The sequence below is a fragment of the Caretta caretta genome, chromosome 25 (assembly GCF_965140235.1).
Source record: "Caretta caretta isolate rCarCar2 chromosome 25, rCarCar1.hap1, whole genome shotgun sequence".
NCBI lineage: Eukaryota > Metazoa > Chordata > Testudines > Cheloniidae > Caretta > Caretta caretta.
This window is the reverse complement of record NC_134230.1, coordinates 15,865,617-15,879,721: the sequence shown is the minus strand read 5'-3', so window position 1 is coordinate 15,879,721 and position 14,105 is coordinate 15,865,617. Positions and strand designations below refer to the sequence as shown.

At 50.5% G+C, this 14,105-nt stretch overlaps 1 protein-coding gene across 1 annotated transcript in view; it reads right to left on the bottom strand.

Moving 5' to 3' along the window:
* Positions 1–1,518: 1,518 nt before the first annotated feature.
* EFNA2 (ephrin A2) overlaps positions 1,519–14,105 on the bottom strand; it is a 142,898-nt gene continuing 130,311 nt past the window's right edge. Inside the window, exons 3-4 of the mRNA XM_075123142.1 lie at positions 13,035–13,100; positions 1,519–6,005 (exon numbers count right to left, since the gene is read on the bottom strand). Of these exons, the coding sequence (XP_074979243.1) occupies positions 5,887–6,005; positions 13,035–13,100 (185 nt within the window). The 3' untranslated portion in view covers positions 1,519–5,886. The remainder of the gene's footprint in view (positions 6,006–13,034; positions 13,101–14,105) is intronic.

Genomic DNA, 14,105 nt, shown 5'->3' with positions numbered 1-14,105 from the left:
CCTCTGTGGAGTGACTGCTGATTCACACCAGTGTAAACACAAAGGGAATTGGGCCCTGGCAGGGATTTCACCTGAGCAAGGATGGCAGGGCTGGGCCCTGGGTGATGGCCACTCCCGGCCCCAGTGTCAGGCAGTGGGGAGGAGACGGGGCACGTTCTGTGCTGCGTGACCCGTGAGTTGCAGGATGGCACTGTTCTCTGGAGTGTTTAATGAGGGCTAAGCAGCCTTGGATGGTAACTGACGTGTCAGTGACTGGGAGAGGAAGGGAAATGAGGTAGGGAGGCCACATGTAACCATGCGTCTGTGGTGGGGAAGGAGAGCTCCTTGTGTTTCTTTACCATATAAAACACGGGATGCCAAAGAGAACCAGGGCTCCCAGGCTGCAGGGACGCGTGTTAGAGCTCAGAGGCAGGAGGCTCCCTCAGGAGCCAAGTCCTGGAGAAAGCACCCCCATGAGGCAGGAGCCACAGCATTGGTATAGTTGCCTGGGACTGTCTTGTCATTCGTACTGTAGAGGCTCCCCCGAGAGCAGGGCCCCCTTGTGCCAGGTGCTGCCCTCAGTGAGAGACAGACCCTGCCCTAAAGAGCTTACGATTTCTGTGGACAAGACAGGAGATTAGCACTCTTTTACAGGTGGGGAAACTGAGGCACAGAGCCACAAAGAAACTTGCCTGGGAAGCCTGGGGCAGGGTTGGAATTTGCACCTACATTTCCTGAGTGTGGACCCACTGCCTTAGCCCCAAGGCCACACTTCTTCTCACAGCATTGCGCCCATCAGCACGGGAGTTGCAGTCATTTCCTTTCCAGGTGATGGCTGCTGTCAGTGTGACCTTCACAAGCGTCTGCGTCACTCCCGCTTCATTGCCTCCCGCAATATCACTGGCTCTCGTGGGCTCCTGGTTTCTTTGATCCTTTGGGAATTTCGTTTCTTGGCTAATCCAGTGGCTCTGGCTTTCGAAGTCTAATTAACTAACTGCGCTAGCTCATTGTGACGTGAAGGGATCGACTAGAAAACAACAGCACTTTGCACTGCTCAAAGCTCCTCCCACCTGGGGATCTCAAAGCCCTTAACAGTCAATCATTCCACCCCTTTCCCAGGTCGGGAAATATTATCCCTAAATATCTAAGGAATTTATATGGCCCAATAAAAGCTGAGCACCTTGGGGGAAGGGGAAACTGAGGCACAGAGCTTTTAAGTAACTTGCTCGAAGTCAGACAGCAAGTCAAGGGGTGGGTGGGAGCTTGGACAGTACCCAGGAGCCCCGAGTCCAAACTCCTTGCTCAAAAAAGTCAATTACACTCCCCTTCCAAAGCAGGGAATAAAACACAGGAATCCTAACTCCCTGTTCCCAGCTTTGGCCACTGGAGCAGGGAAAAGAGCCCAGGACGTCTGACTCCCACTCACTTACTCTTGGCCCTGGCAGATATTGTCTGTCAGCAAGTGGAGCAGAAAACAGGACATGCCGAAGAGGTGTGTGGAGGAAAAGGCAGGAGGCCTCAAAAGCAACGGACTCACACGACATTTATTTTTATTTTATTATAAAAAAATACAGACTCCAGATGAAGGGATCGGGTTTACCATCAGCACGACGTCGAGAACGAAAGCTGCATGTCTAAGAACCAAGCTAGGCTGAGCTGAAACCCACAAGCGAAAAACAGTTCCCGTAAGATGGGTTCATCCCCGAATGGAAAACCAACCCCGCCCCAACAAACAAAAAAACCCCATTTTTTAAATTTAGAGCTTCACTTAAATGCTGCTTCCTTGTTTGCTTTTTCTTTATTCTCTCACCGTCGCTGTACTATATATATATATATAACATATATACCACAGACCAAAGGCCCGATTTTGCCACCGTTGCACTGCCTGCGGTCCCAAGATTATTTATATTACGAGAGCCAACCGAGATGGGGGTCTTATGGTGTTAGATGCTGGACATTCACCGTCCCTGCCCCAACGAGTTTACAGTCAAAGCCCCTTGTCCTGAAAGCAGGCTCTGGGTTAGCTGGTCTGTCCAGGATCGAGCCCCAACAGACAAGATAGACAAAGGAAGTATTCTTACCAGCTGGGGGACTGAGGCTCGAATTTTTAAAGGAGGCACTGACTGTCCATGGGAGCTGGGCACGTAAAATCCTTCTGGCTCCTTTGAAAATCCCAGCTGAGTCAGCAAGTTATTTAAACACGGGCACATGAGTAGTTCCACTGGCCTCCAGGACCACTCATGTGCTTACGTCGCTTGCTGAATCCGGTCCAAAGGTCCCACCAGAATCTGGTCTCCTGGGTGCCAGGCCACCCTCCCTTCCCTCTTTACGCCATTGGCTGACTGCTGGGACAAGGCTACTCGATTTGAGCCAGGGAAGCAAAGTCTGGCCCCTACGGACAGGGAGGAGGGTGACGCTTGTATAAATGTGGTGCTTTCGTCTGCCTTTAAGAAACGTTCCCTGGTCTAGATACAGTGGGGGGGCCGGGAGGGAGGGGAAGCGGAGCTGGAATTGTTGATAGTCAAGATAAGCTTATTGCGAGTTTTTAGCTTCCTAGTCTAAAAAATAAAAACAAAATAAAATTAACATAAAACCTTCCATAAAATTCATTCTCAACGATACATTAAAAAAAAAAACCTGTCACAGTATAATGCCTGCTGGCCATATTTACAGAAGGACCAGACCTGCTCTGGTTCAGTCCCTGGGGCTCACGGAGAGATGCTGTAGAAACTGACGGTTTCCGTGCGCGTTTGAAAAAGACATCCGTAGAAAGACCGTTTTTTGTACTATTATTAGGATTGTGATTTTAAATCTAAGCTTTATTTCCTGGAATGGAGGAGACGACTCGAGTTCTGCCCTCATGGTGGGGCGAGCCGGGCAGCAATGGAGACACCTGCAGATAGGGCTCCTGCTTTAGAAGGTGATGCAAATCTCACCCCCGGCCCCTTCTTCCCAGCCAAAGACTCTTCCCCCACCCCAAACCCACCCACTGCATCCCTTGGAGAGAGACGGTAGCATTCTGCCAGCACCTTGCTGGACTCCTCTCTAATGGGCACTGGTATGTGCAAGGAAGAATCAGCCATTCGCTTTCCCCCACCACTGCCACGACCTCTTCCATGTTCCTTTGCTTGTCCCGCTTTCTTAGTTCTTATTCCCTGGAATGTAACTTCCTTTTGTCACCAAAAGCCTCCATTAGGGGTTGGAGCACAGGAGAAGGGGCAGAAATTAGGAAGTGGGGTTTTATTAGGAGATGGGCTTGTGCCAAAACACTAGACGCAGACAGACTGTCCCCGGATGTAAGGACAGGAGAGGCTGAGATCCAGGCTTGGATGGGGATCTGAATTTTGCAAAATGGGCCCCATCTAATCATCTGAATTCCGAAGTGTGGGGCCAATCGGCGGCTTTATTTGAAAGCGGAGAAGGAAGCAAAGAAAGCCAAGCCAGCAGTTATTCCAAGCAAGTAACAGCGCAACAGAGGAACAAGCCATCAGGATGTGCAGGATCGAAGGAGACTCGTAAAGGGAAGGAAGGATCCCCAGGGAAAACTTCATAGAGATCCACCCCCTCAGGTCAGCTCCATTCTCTTTACTGCTGTCTCAGCCTGATTAGCAGCTCGCTTGCATGTGTAATACAGCCGGGGATCACTGAGCTGGGTGGTAAGGACAAGACAGATGGGCTTGCTCTGCTCCACATGTCTAGAAGCAGTGGCCACAGGAGAGGGAATTGGAATGGCAGCACTGGTGATGCGGATCCGTGTTGGGAATTTTCTGTAGTATCTGGCTGATGAATCTTGCCCATATGCTCAGGGTTTAGCTGATCGCCATATTTGGCGTCGGGAAGGAATTTTCCTCCAGGGCAGATTGGAAGAGGCCCTGGAGGTTTTTCGCCTTCCTCTGTAGCATGGGGCACGGGTCACTAGCTGGAGGATTCTCTGCTCCTTGAAGTCTTTAAACCACGATTTGAGGACTTCAATAGCACAGACATAGGTGAGAGGTTTTTCGCAGGACTGGGTGGGTGAAATTCTGTGGCCTGTGTTGTGCAGGAGGTCGGACTAGATGATCATAATGGTCCCTTCTGACCTAAATATCTATCTATGAATCTATGGATCAGCGGGGTTATGGAGGAAGGGGCACTGCTTTCTCAAAGGGACTTGCGGGAAGCAGGGAGGGGAGAGGGAAAGGTTGCCGTCAGTGCTGGGAGCGAATTAAAACCTAAGTACGGAGTCAGCGATGTGAGAGGAGGAAGGTACTAGGCAAAGATTTGGGGCCAGATCCTCAGCTGGTGTAAACGGACGTAAGTCAGTGGAGCGATGCTGATGTCAACCAGCGGAATTTTTAGCTTTGGGAACCCAGGATGGTGACCTTCACCTGCACACGGCCTAGTTTAGTGGCTCGCGTGAGCCATGGAAGGGCTCTGCGCCCAAGAGTGAGTTCAACCCAGATGCCCTCCGAAGGCCCCAGGCTCCCTCTGCATCCCCTGCCCACTTAATTCCCCTTTGCGCCATGGGGAGGTGGTAACCAGCCAGAGCCTCTTCTAAATTCTAGCCCCACCCGAGACTGGTTACATTCCTGACATTAACCCCCCCCCCCCCCCCAAGCCTTTCTGCTCAACTTCCAGATGCCCCTTTCCCAAACTAGATTTTTGATCCTGCTCTCAGTGACCTCAGTGGCAACCCCCCTTCCCCCCGCATTCACCCACTTTCTTCACTGGGCCCAGTAACCCTTCTGCAGGCGTTGCTCCTTGGTTTTCCAAGGACGTCAATTGCAGGGTCAATTACATTTGGCTGGCTTAGGTGTATACCTGCCCATCCCTCCCACAAGAAAACCGACCCTCCCCCCGCCCAAAGAAACAACCCACATATCTATGAAAACAGTACAGTCGTCCCACAAGGTTCTGACAACCAAGCCAGGTCAGCGCTCCTCCATAAAGCTTTCGATGGCCTGTTTCCATCCTGGCCCCCTGCCTCCAAAACATAAGCCTGAAAGGAGCATTAAGGTATTAGCACCGCTCTGTCCAGGTGGTCCTGAGTCCAGCGGTACGAGCAACGGCAAACAGCTGGGCTAGTTTGGGAAAGACTCCAATGCAGTGTAAGCACTGCCGTTCTCGGCCTGCATCCGGCATGTCCCAGAGTCCGGGCACCTTGTTTGCTTGCCAGCCACCAGCTCCCCTGCTTGCAGCCAGGGACTGAATCTGTCTGAGCATCACGGAAAACCTGGGAAGGAAAGCCCAAGCTAGCCCCTGATCCTGCATTCCTTGACGGCTTGGAAGGGAACGTTGCTCATGGAGATTTCTGAACCACAGATGGGGGAGGGGGTCTCGTTGTGTGGCTAAGTCTCAAGAAGTGCGAGAAAAGCACTAAAAAAAAATAAAAAATAAAATAAGGATTCTAATATTTGGTCTAGAAATTTCAAAAGCAAAGTCCTACAAGGAGGGTCAAAGTGAGCTGAGCGCCAGCACTATGAAAAGTGGGCCATCCCGGAAGCAGGAAAGCAGCGCCGATCCCCCCACTGCTCTTTTTCATTGGTATTTTGTCATTCCCCACCTCCAAACCAGAGTGCTGGGGTGCAGGGCAGGGGTGTTATTTTGTACATTGGTAGAAATTTTGCAGCCTTCTTCCAAGTGAATCCACGCCAGGAACAAAAATTCTCCGAGCTGGGAATAAGGCCGGGATAGGAAAAAAATCCTTCTTCGTGTCCCTGCCCAACCCACCTCCCAGCTCAGGAGTCGCAGTTCAAAGGTTATTGTGAAAAAGAGAAAACTTTTTAAAAACAAAGCAAAAGGCTGGCTCGAGAGGGTTCATTCTCCCCGGAGGCAGAGAGAACGCATCTCTTCTCCTGCGTGTCCCCATCTCTCTCCTCCTTTCCCTGCCAAACCACTCCCCTCTTCCTTTGTTTTCTCCTCTCGGGGCTAGGAGGTGAGAATAGTCCAAAACACCGGTACCACGAGGATGAGGTGCGGGACCCTGAGGCTGCAGCAGGAGTTATTGCTGGTGAAAATAGGCTCCGGAGATTCATACAGGGAGTCATCTGTGAAGGGGGAGGAAAAGAGACATGTCAGACCACAAAATGCCCACCTGGGAAGCTGTAGGGCCTGATCCTGCAATGTGCTGAGCGTGGTCAACAGGGGGGGCTTGGCACCTCAAAGAATTGTTTGGTTCTCTCCCACGATCAGGCCCACCAGGGGTCTGAGCTGTGCTCCTCTTGCATTGGATCGTATCCGTGGTGCCTGCAGAGACCTGATCCAACTGCAAGGTTGTCAACCCCCTGGGTTCTGAAATGAGGAGTCAGCCCCCACCTCCCAACAAATCTTGAGATTGGCTTAGAAATCATGAAATTTTGAAGTAACAACTATTAGGTTCTTTTTTCAGTGTGTGTGTGTGTGTGTGTGACACACATTTACAAGCTTTTTTCCATAGCTAGCAACGTGAGAACCGTACTTTAATAGGGTGTTTAAATGAGTTGAGAACCTTGCCTAATCATATGATTCCAAGAACTGGGGTTTTAAAGAAACCCACCAAATATTAGAAGAGTGGCGATAAATGCAACACTGAGATTGCAGAATTGGTGTCTGAGATTGTAAAGCTCTTTGGAGCTGGGACTATGAGCATTTCTAGCTGCCCTGGGAGGAGCCTAGTACATACTTATGGATGTCGTGAAAGAATAAATCATCCTAATAGGAACTGCGAGACAGGAAGAGATCCAAGAGCCAACTAGCCCTGTATGTTGTCTCCCACAGCGGCCAATACCAGACAATAAGAGGAAGATGTAGGAACCCAGACATTGGTTAATGATGTGGGATAATCTGCTCCCTACATCAGGTGACTGGCTTAAGCCCTGAAGGCTGATGGTCCCTTCAGAAATTTTTGGCGTCATTAATCAATTTGCATAATCAAAGACATGCTCTTCATCTAGGAAGGTCAGTAGCTAGCTGTGTGCATAACACACTGTAGTTTCTAATCCTTTCTTCTTGGGCACATCAAAAGAAAACTTCTTCCCAACTGATTTTGTTGTCTTCAAGAGATCCAGACACATGGCGTTCCAGATCATATCCACACCGGGAAACTAAACTCACTTTAAAAAAGGAGAGAAAATACGGCTGCTGCATTTTAGAGCTGCTCACACCTTGATCCCTTCCCTTCCCCCGCATTTAATTTCAATGGAGCTTCCCTCCTTCACCTGCCACTTTCGCCTGGCTTCGTTTGGTCAGTTATTATTATTCTTTGTTTCATTTGATTTATTATATCCATAGAAATACCAACAAAGGGAACAGGAACATACAACCAGCATGCGGAAAGTGATTAGGCTGTAGAGCAAGAATACAGTCAACCTCAAGCATTCAAAAATAAAGAGCGAGGCCTTCAGAAGTCATGAGACTGGCTTAACGCTCTTAAGATTTAAAAAAGAAGAACGCACGCTAGGCTCTTTTTTTATTTGGCCTCTTGTGCCGGAAACTTCACAGGTCCCGTCTTCTAATTTTCTTCTGCCACCACGGGGGCTGGAATTCTAGCTTCGGGTCTTTTTGTTTGTTTTTAAATGAAAGCCAACATCCTCATATAATCATATGACACCCGGAGTAATTTACCACACTAGCAACTTACCAAACAGGAATTAATTCAGGGAAGTCCCCTGGCCCGTGCTAGACACAGGAGACCAGATTTTGTTATCACAATGATCCCTTCTGGCCTAGGAATCTCTGAATCAGAAAAACCTCAGACATTGTGAGCCTCGTGGTAAAATCGTGAGAACTGGCAGTGCTGGATGAAAGGAATGGAAAAGCAATTCCATAGTAAGAGCCCGGCACCAGCAATGAGACCCAAGAGGGGAAACAATGGGCCCAGATCCGACATCCTCGCTCACTGATTTCAGCCAGGAAAGATCTGTTGAGCTTGAGTAAAGGTGGCAAAATCTGGCCCACAGAAACAGAAAATCAAGGGGGTTGCAAACGTGTACCTGGCAAGTGCTAGCCCAGAAAATAGCTATGGCTCTGCTCTTGGGGACGCTTAAGCAGGTGAGTAACTTTTCTCCTGAGAGCAGTTCCCTTTAATTGAGACGCGGGTAAAAATGGCGTGAGGCACTGGAGCCTTGCCAGAGGAATGGGAGACAGCGTCTAGTCGAGACAGGCTCTGCCTAGCCCTTGGGCACCATCACTGAATGATAACGGTTCCTTCCGCACCTTAGTCCCCGTGTTGGTAGTCAACCTCGCTGCTTAATTCCCCATGCAACCAGGTTCTGCAAAACCTCTGAGGTGAGGCCTGATCCAAAGCCCACAGAAGACCATGGGCATAAGAGCAAGGGTCAGACCAAGGGTCCATCTAGCCCAGGATCCTGTCTTCTGACAGTAGCTGGTACCAGGTGCCTCAGAGGGAATGAACAGAACAGGGCAATTATCGAGTGATCCATCCCCTGTTGTCCAGTCCCAGCTTCTGGCAGTCAGAGGTTTAGGGACACCCAAAGCATGCGGTTGCATCCCTGCCCATCGTGGCCAATAGCCATGGATGGACCTGTCCTCCATGAATGTATCTAGTTCTTTTTTGAACCCTGTTATACCTTTGGCTTCATGACATCCCCTGGCAATGAGTTCCACAGGGTGACTGTGTTGTGTGAAATACTTCTTTTGTTTGTTCAACCGGCTGCCTATTAATTTCACTGGGTGAGCCCTGGTTCTCGTGTTATGTGAAGGAATAAACAACAACACTTCCTTCTTCACTTCCTCCACACCAGGCATGATTTTACAGACCTCCATCACGTCCCCCCTCAGTCGTCTCTGTTCCAAGCTGAAAAGTCCCAGTCTTTTCAATCTCTCCTTGGAAGGGCTTTGAATCGGGCTCTCGGTGCAGCGTGAAGACAGGTGCTAGCGAAGCAGAGACCCGGTCCTACTCTTGTGCAGTCCCGGCAGCAATGCTGGCATGCGTAGGAACCCCCAGTTCCAAGACAAACACAGGCCCTTGCAAAGGGAGTTCTGTGCACATTGGCCAGATGGGAGAGCTAAGCTAAACCACAGCGAGGAACTGCAGCTGCTGAGTTTGGAGGCTGACTGGAGCCAGCAGCTACAGGACAGCGAAAGTGGGGCACTCAGCAAGGCCTGGAGGGAATGATGCGAAATGAAAATACCAGCTGGGCAGGTATGAAAGCTCAGCCCTGGGTGGGCTCTGTCGCTGCCTTTATGGGCTGATGTTCTCAAGGTGCGCGGTGCAGGATGTTTTTGTTCTGCTTCATTAAAACCAGGCTGACAGACTTATGGGAATATCTGCCTGCCTGCACAGTGAGCCTTGCGGAATGAAGTCCCCGACAGCCCCATGGAGTTCAACGCCAAAGATGTTGTTCAAAAGCTGGCTGGGACCCAGAGGTGTCCAACTGGGTCTTGGGTGCTGGACTGTCAGTCTGGTGATCTGAGGACTTGAGAAAAAGCCACAAACCGGACAGCCGTCAACCTCTCAAAACATATGAGGTAACTGCTCAAGACATGAGGTGATTGTCCCGTATTGGTGAAGCCGCAGCTGCAGTCCTGTGTTCAGCTCTCGGTGCCGCACTTTTGGAAAGATGTGAGTAAACTGGAGAGAGTTCAGAGGAGAGCAACAGAAATGATCAGAGGTTTAGAAAACCTGAGCTGTGAGGAAAGGTTGAAAGAATTGGGCAGGTTTAGTCTGGAGAAGAGAAGGCTGAGGGGGGACCTGGTAACAGTCTTCAACTATGTAATAGGCTGTTATAAAGAGGAGGATCTGTTGTTCTCCATGTCCACTGAAGTTAGGATAAGAAGGAATCAGTTTAATGTGCAACAAGGGAGATTTACATCGGATATTAGGAAAAACTTTCCGACTGTAAGGAAAGTGAAGCACCGGAACAGGTTAGCTAAGGAGGTTACGGAATCCCTGTCCTTGGAGGATTTAAGACCAGATTAGACAGACCCTTGTCAGGGCTGGTCTAGGGTTATTTAATCCTGCCTCTCGGTTGCACTAGATGACCTCCTGAGGCCCCTCCCAGCCCTACATTTCTATGATTTCCATTATCTCTCTTCCTGCGTCTGTCTGTATTTCACACGCAGTACGATGCATCCCTGGCCATGTGTCTGTCTGTATTTCACACGCAGTACGATGCATCTGTCTTTCCCACATGTTTTATTGTAATATAAACAGCTGAATAACAGGTAATCGGGAGGCAAATTCTTTGAATCCCGGGGCATGCTCTTATCTGCTCTTGTTCCCAGCCTCCGTGCAGTGTGGGAGAGGGGGCCCGGGAACTCCCCGCACTGACCCTGGGGGTAGGGGTAGGGTTATTGCTCTGTAAATGGGATTAGAAGGCATTTCATCCCGATTCTCTCCTAAGCCTCTCCCTGACAGCAGGGTATGCCAACTATGCGGGTGGTATTGTGCAGGATGGATTAGATCCGACTGCTGTTGCCAACTTGTAAGAAGCCTGGGAGACTGACACCCTGTAATTCTGGCCAGAGCTGGAGTTGGACCAACGTTTGGGAGGTCAAAGGGCAATTGCTTAATAACACTCCAATAATCCAGCATCCAAAACCCTAGTCAGGCAGCAAAGCGAAGTGCATTAAAGGGAATAAGTTAAATTATGACTAAAGCTGTTAACATGTTCCCTGGGCTCCACTCTCTTATGTTTATTACTGGATTAAAGATCTCACAGACCTGAAGCCAGGAAAAGCAGAGCTTTCCCCAGCCGTTGGTGCAATTTTCTCTTGCTCCTGGCTGTCTTATTTCCTTCCCCCTCTTGTGTCTCTTCTTTTCCTCTGCTCTTCTTCCTTTGCTGCTGCTCTTTTGCAGGGTTTTACACACTTGTGCCATTATTGTTTGGGTTACAGTAGCGCCTCGCGGTTCCACGCAAGTGCAGGGCCCCCACCTGCTCGATGCTGCACAGACACCTAGTTACAGGTTCTTCCTCCATGAGTCTGCAGTCTAAGTAACTCAAGTCGGCATGCAGCGGGGTGCTGTCCTGCGAGCACTGAGTACTCCCCTTGCCCTGCGAACTCCCACTTAGTGGGGAGCCTTCAGCCAGGTAAAGTTTTGGGCTGCCCAGCACGTGGCCTGCTGAGCCCCCATAACGCCACCTGAAATCAACGGGAGGGGGAACGTTCAGGAGCTCAGCACCTCTTCAAAAATCAGGCCTGCTCCCTGCCTCAAGTCGGCCTCCCAGAGAACAGAAGCATTCAAAGACTTTGTGGCTGCTTCTGAACATACAGGGGCTCAGAATCCACCTGCTGGGATCAGGACCCCGTGGCACAAGCTGGCAGTTCAGATCCTCATTTGATCTCGCTTAACAATAACTAAAGGGTTGACTTCGGGCCTGATCCAAAGCCCACTGAAGTCAATGGGAGTCTCTGACTAAGTACCGGTCCAATGCCTAGCATGGTGCGGTCCCCGATCTCAGCTGGGGCTCCCTGGTGGTAGCATAAGAAAATACTAACAATATCGATCGAGATTTTTTTCATTCTACAAAGGTCAACCAAAAACGAGAATGTGTTTTTAGGTGGCTTCGCTATTTGGGGTTTTATTTTAAAGCCGCTCGAATGACAAAGAGAAACGATGTCCTTTTCACCAGGGCAGCCGGTCCCTCACTTCCCCAGCGAGAGCTGCTGCCATGCACTAATTACATGTTAACAGGAGAAGAAAATTATTAATTTGTTTTTTGAAACGCCTGAGTTATTCGATTCTGAAAAGTCACCCCTGTGCCGAGATTATTGTTTTTTCCCCCTCATTTGGAACTCAGCGGCAAACGTCCATCTTGCAGGTTATGTGCCTGGCATGAATGCGGTACCACGCAGCCTCCTGCAGGCTTTGGCGGGGCTGGTGTGCTGGGAATTCAGGTGCCATTCAGCTGGTAGACGAGCTCCTGCGGGAGCGTTCTTCCTACACAAAAATCCTGGCAAAAGGGTGACATCGGTGCGCCTTCAAAGCTGTGACAATAGCCAGGGTTTTAACCTACTGCATCCGAGTGACCCGTGGGCACAAGGTCGATATATGGGGATGGCTTTATTCTCGCCACCACCTTCAAATGTTTTTAAGGCTGCCCTGAGGACCTGCGGGGATTTTTTTACATTGCAAATGAAACCAGGAAGAGCAAACGAATGCAGAGCAAAGCACCCATCGCACCTACACAGTGCCAAGCTCCTCAGCTGGTGTCAACCAGTGTAACACCACTGAAATCAGCACTGATTTACATCAGAGGAGGATCTGGCCCAGGAAGGCAGGATCAGGAGCTTTCCCCGCGCATCAGAATGGCAGGGAGGTTTATCAGACCCTTCTCAGGATCCTCTGAAGTATTTCCTGAGTGTGTTTCTGTGCTGGTACAAGGGGCCAGATCAACATCTCCACACTGCAGGGAAGAGACAGGGCTCCGGTGCAATGAACATGACAGGGATTCTTTTCTCGAGGGTGCTGGACACAGACCCACCATGCGGTCCCCTCTACTTCTCTAGCTCCCACCTGGGCTGCCCAATGTTACCACACAGGGGGTTGCCCAAGTCCTGGCGTGGATCATGCACCCCACAAAGGGACAGCCCCCTACAGTATTCAAAGAGCCTGGGCAGAACAAAAGAGTTTACAAAGCAGGGACTGAAGGAGCCAACGATGAATTGGGGTGAAGTGGGGCAGAGCCAGAACGTTTGGGGCTGGGTCAGAACTTGCGCAAAGTTTAGGGCTGTTTAGATCTGAGCACTTGGCTCAGTTCCGTCTCTAGCATGGGGTTTTGCCAAATCTTTTTTTCCCTTCGTTTAAGCCATTGTACTTGAAGGGAAATTTAATTAGTAAAATCCCCACCCCCCCAGCGCTCCACGCTGGGCAAACTCAAAAGATCACTGACTGGCAGATTCCCACCCTGCTCCTAGCCTGGTCAGGGAAATACCATGAATAAACTCACAGCTGCTCAGAGCTTGCATTTCGCCCTAGCCACATGGAACGGGAAGCTCGGCAGACTCCGTGCCCGGTTCTATGTCGAGAACCCATGGGTTCTAAGCTCTGTACGACGAGTTCTCCCCTCCTGCATACACAGCTTCCCAGCTCCCATCGCCCACATGGGAGCAGGCAACACACTTGAGCTACTTACTCGTTGGTCGAACATAAACCTTCAGCTTTAAGCAGGGCCTGTCCACCATGTTAAGGGGAGGAGCAGCTGGAAGAAACACAAAGGAGAGAGAGAGAAAACACAGTGGTGTTAGAAGAGGAGCGGGACATCCCGTCCCGTTTGCCTTAACAAAAACCAGCACAGTGCTACCTATTAAATCAGCAGCATCTCTCACTGCAGCTCCCCCGGCTTGCGGCGGACTGAACATAACCCAGTTTATTGACGACAATATAGGCCAGAAGGGCACCTGACTCCCTTAGGCACTTTTGCAACTCCCAACCATCATTCCCAGAGGCACAACTCAGGATCAGGGCCACGTTGAACTGGTTGTGTGACTAACACATATAAAGACAGAGCCTCTGCTCCAAAGATCTTTACATCCTAAGCAGACGAGCGACAAATGAGGGGTGTGGGTGGAGGAGGGAGATGGTCAGGCAGGTGCGATTTTTATAGACATACGTGTCATTGCAATTTTTAAACGACTGAGGGCTAGCGCCCCCCACCTGCCCCTCAAGCCAGTGTTGCTCGGCGGATTTCTTAGGGGCTTCGCACCAGAGCTGGGCGTGGGAGAGGTATCTGCAGAGGGCAGTAGCCTGCAGGATCACTGATCTAGTTCTAACCCCTCCGGAATTGGCCTATAATTAGCAGTTCCAGCTAAGCACACAGATTTTCCTTCTGTGGCACCTGCTGAGCTGTTGCTATTGCTTTGTACCCCAGCTGGGAGGTGGGGAATCCATACTCTCCTGGGGTCCCTTTTCTGTTCAATCTTTAGCAATCAGGTCGCTACGCCCGTATCCACACAGGACAGCAATGTTCTCCCTGTCTCCGGTGCTGCTGGAGTCCCCAGGACAGAGCTTCCGTGCCAGCAGCCGGGGGCGGTGGGGGGGCCGTGCAAGGCTCGGGCGAGCAGCTCAGGCCAGCCCCACACACGGGGGGCTGGGGGGGGGGGGATGGACCTCAGGCTAGTGCCACATGGTGTCCCATTTTCCCTTTTGGGAAATATGGTCACCCAAGCATGGCTTAGAGCACGGCCCACTTCCCTCACCCAGCCCC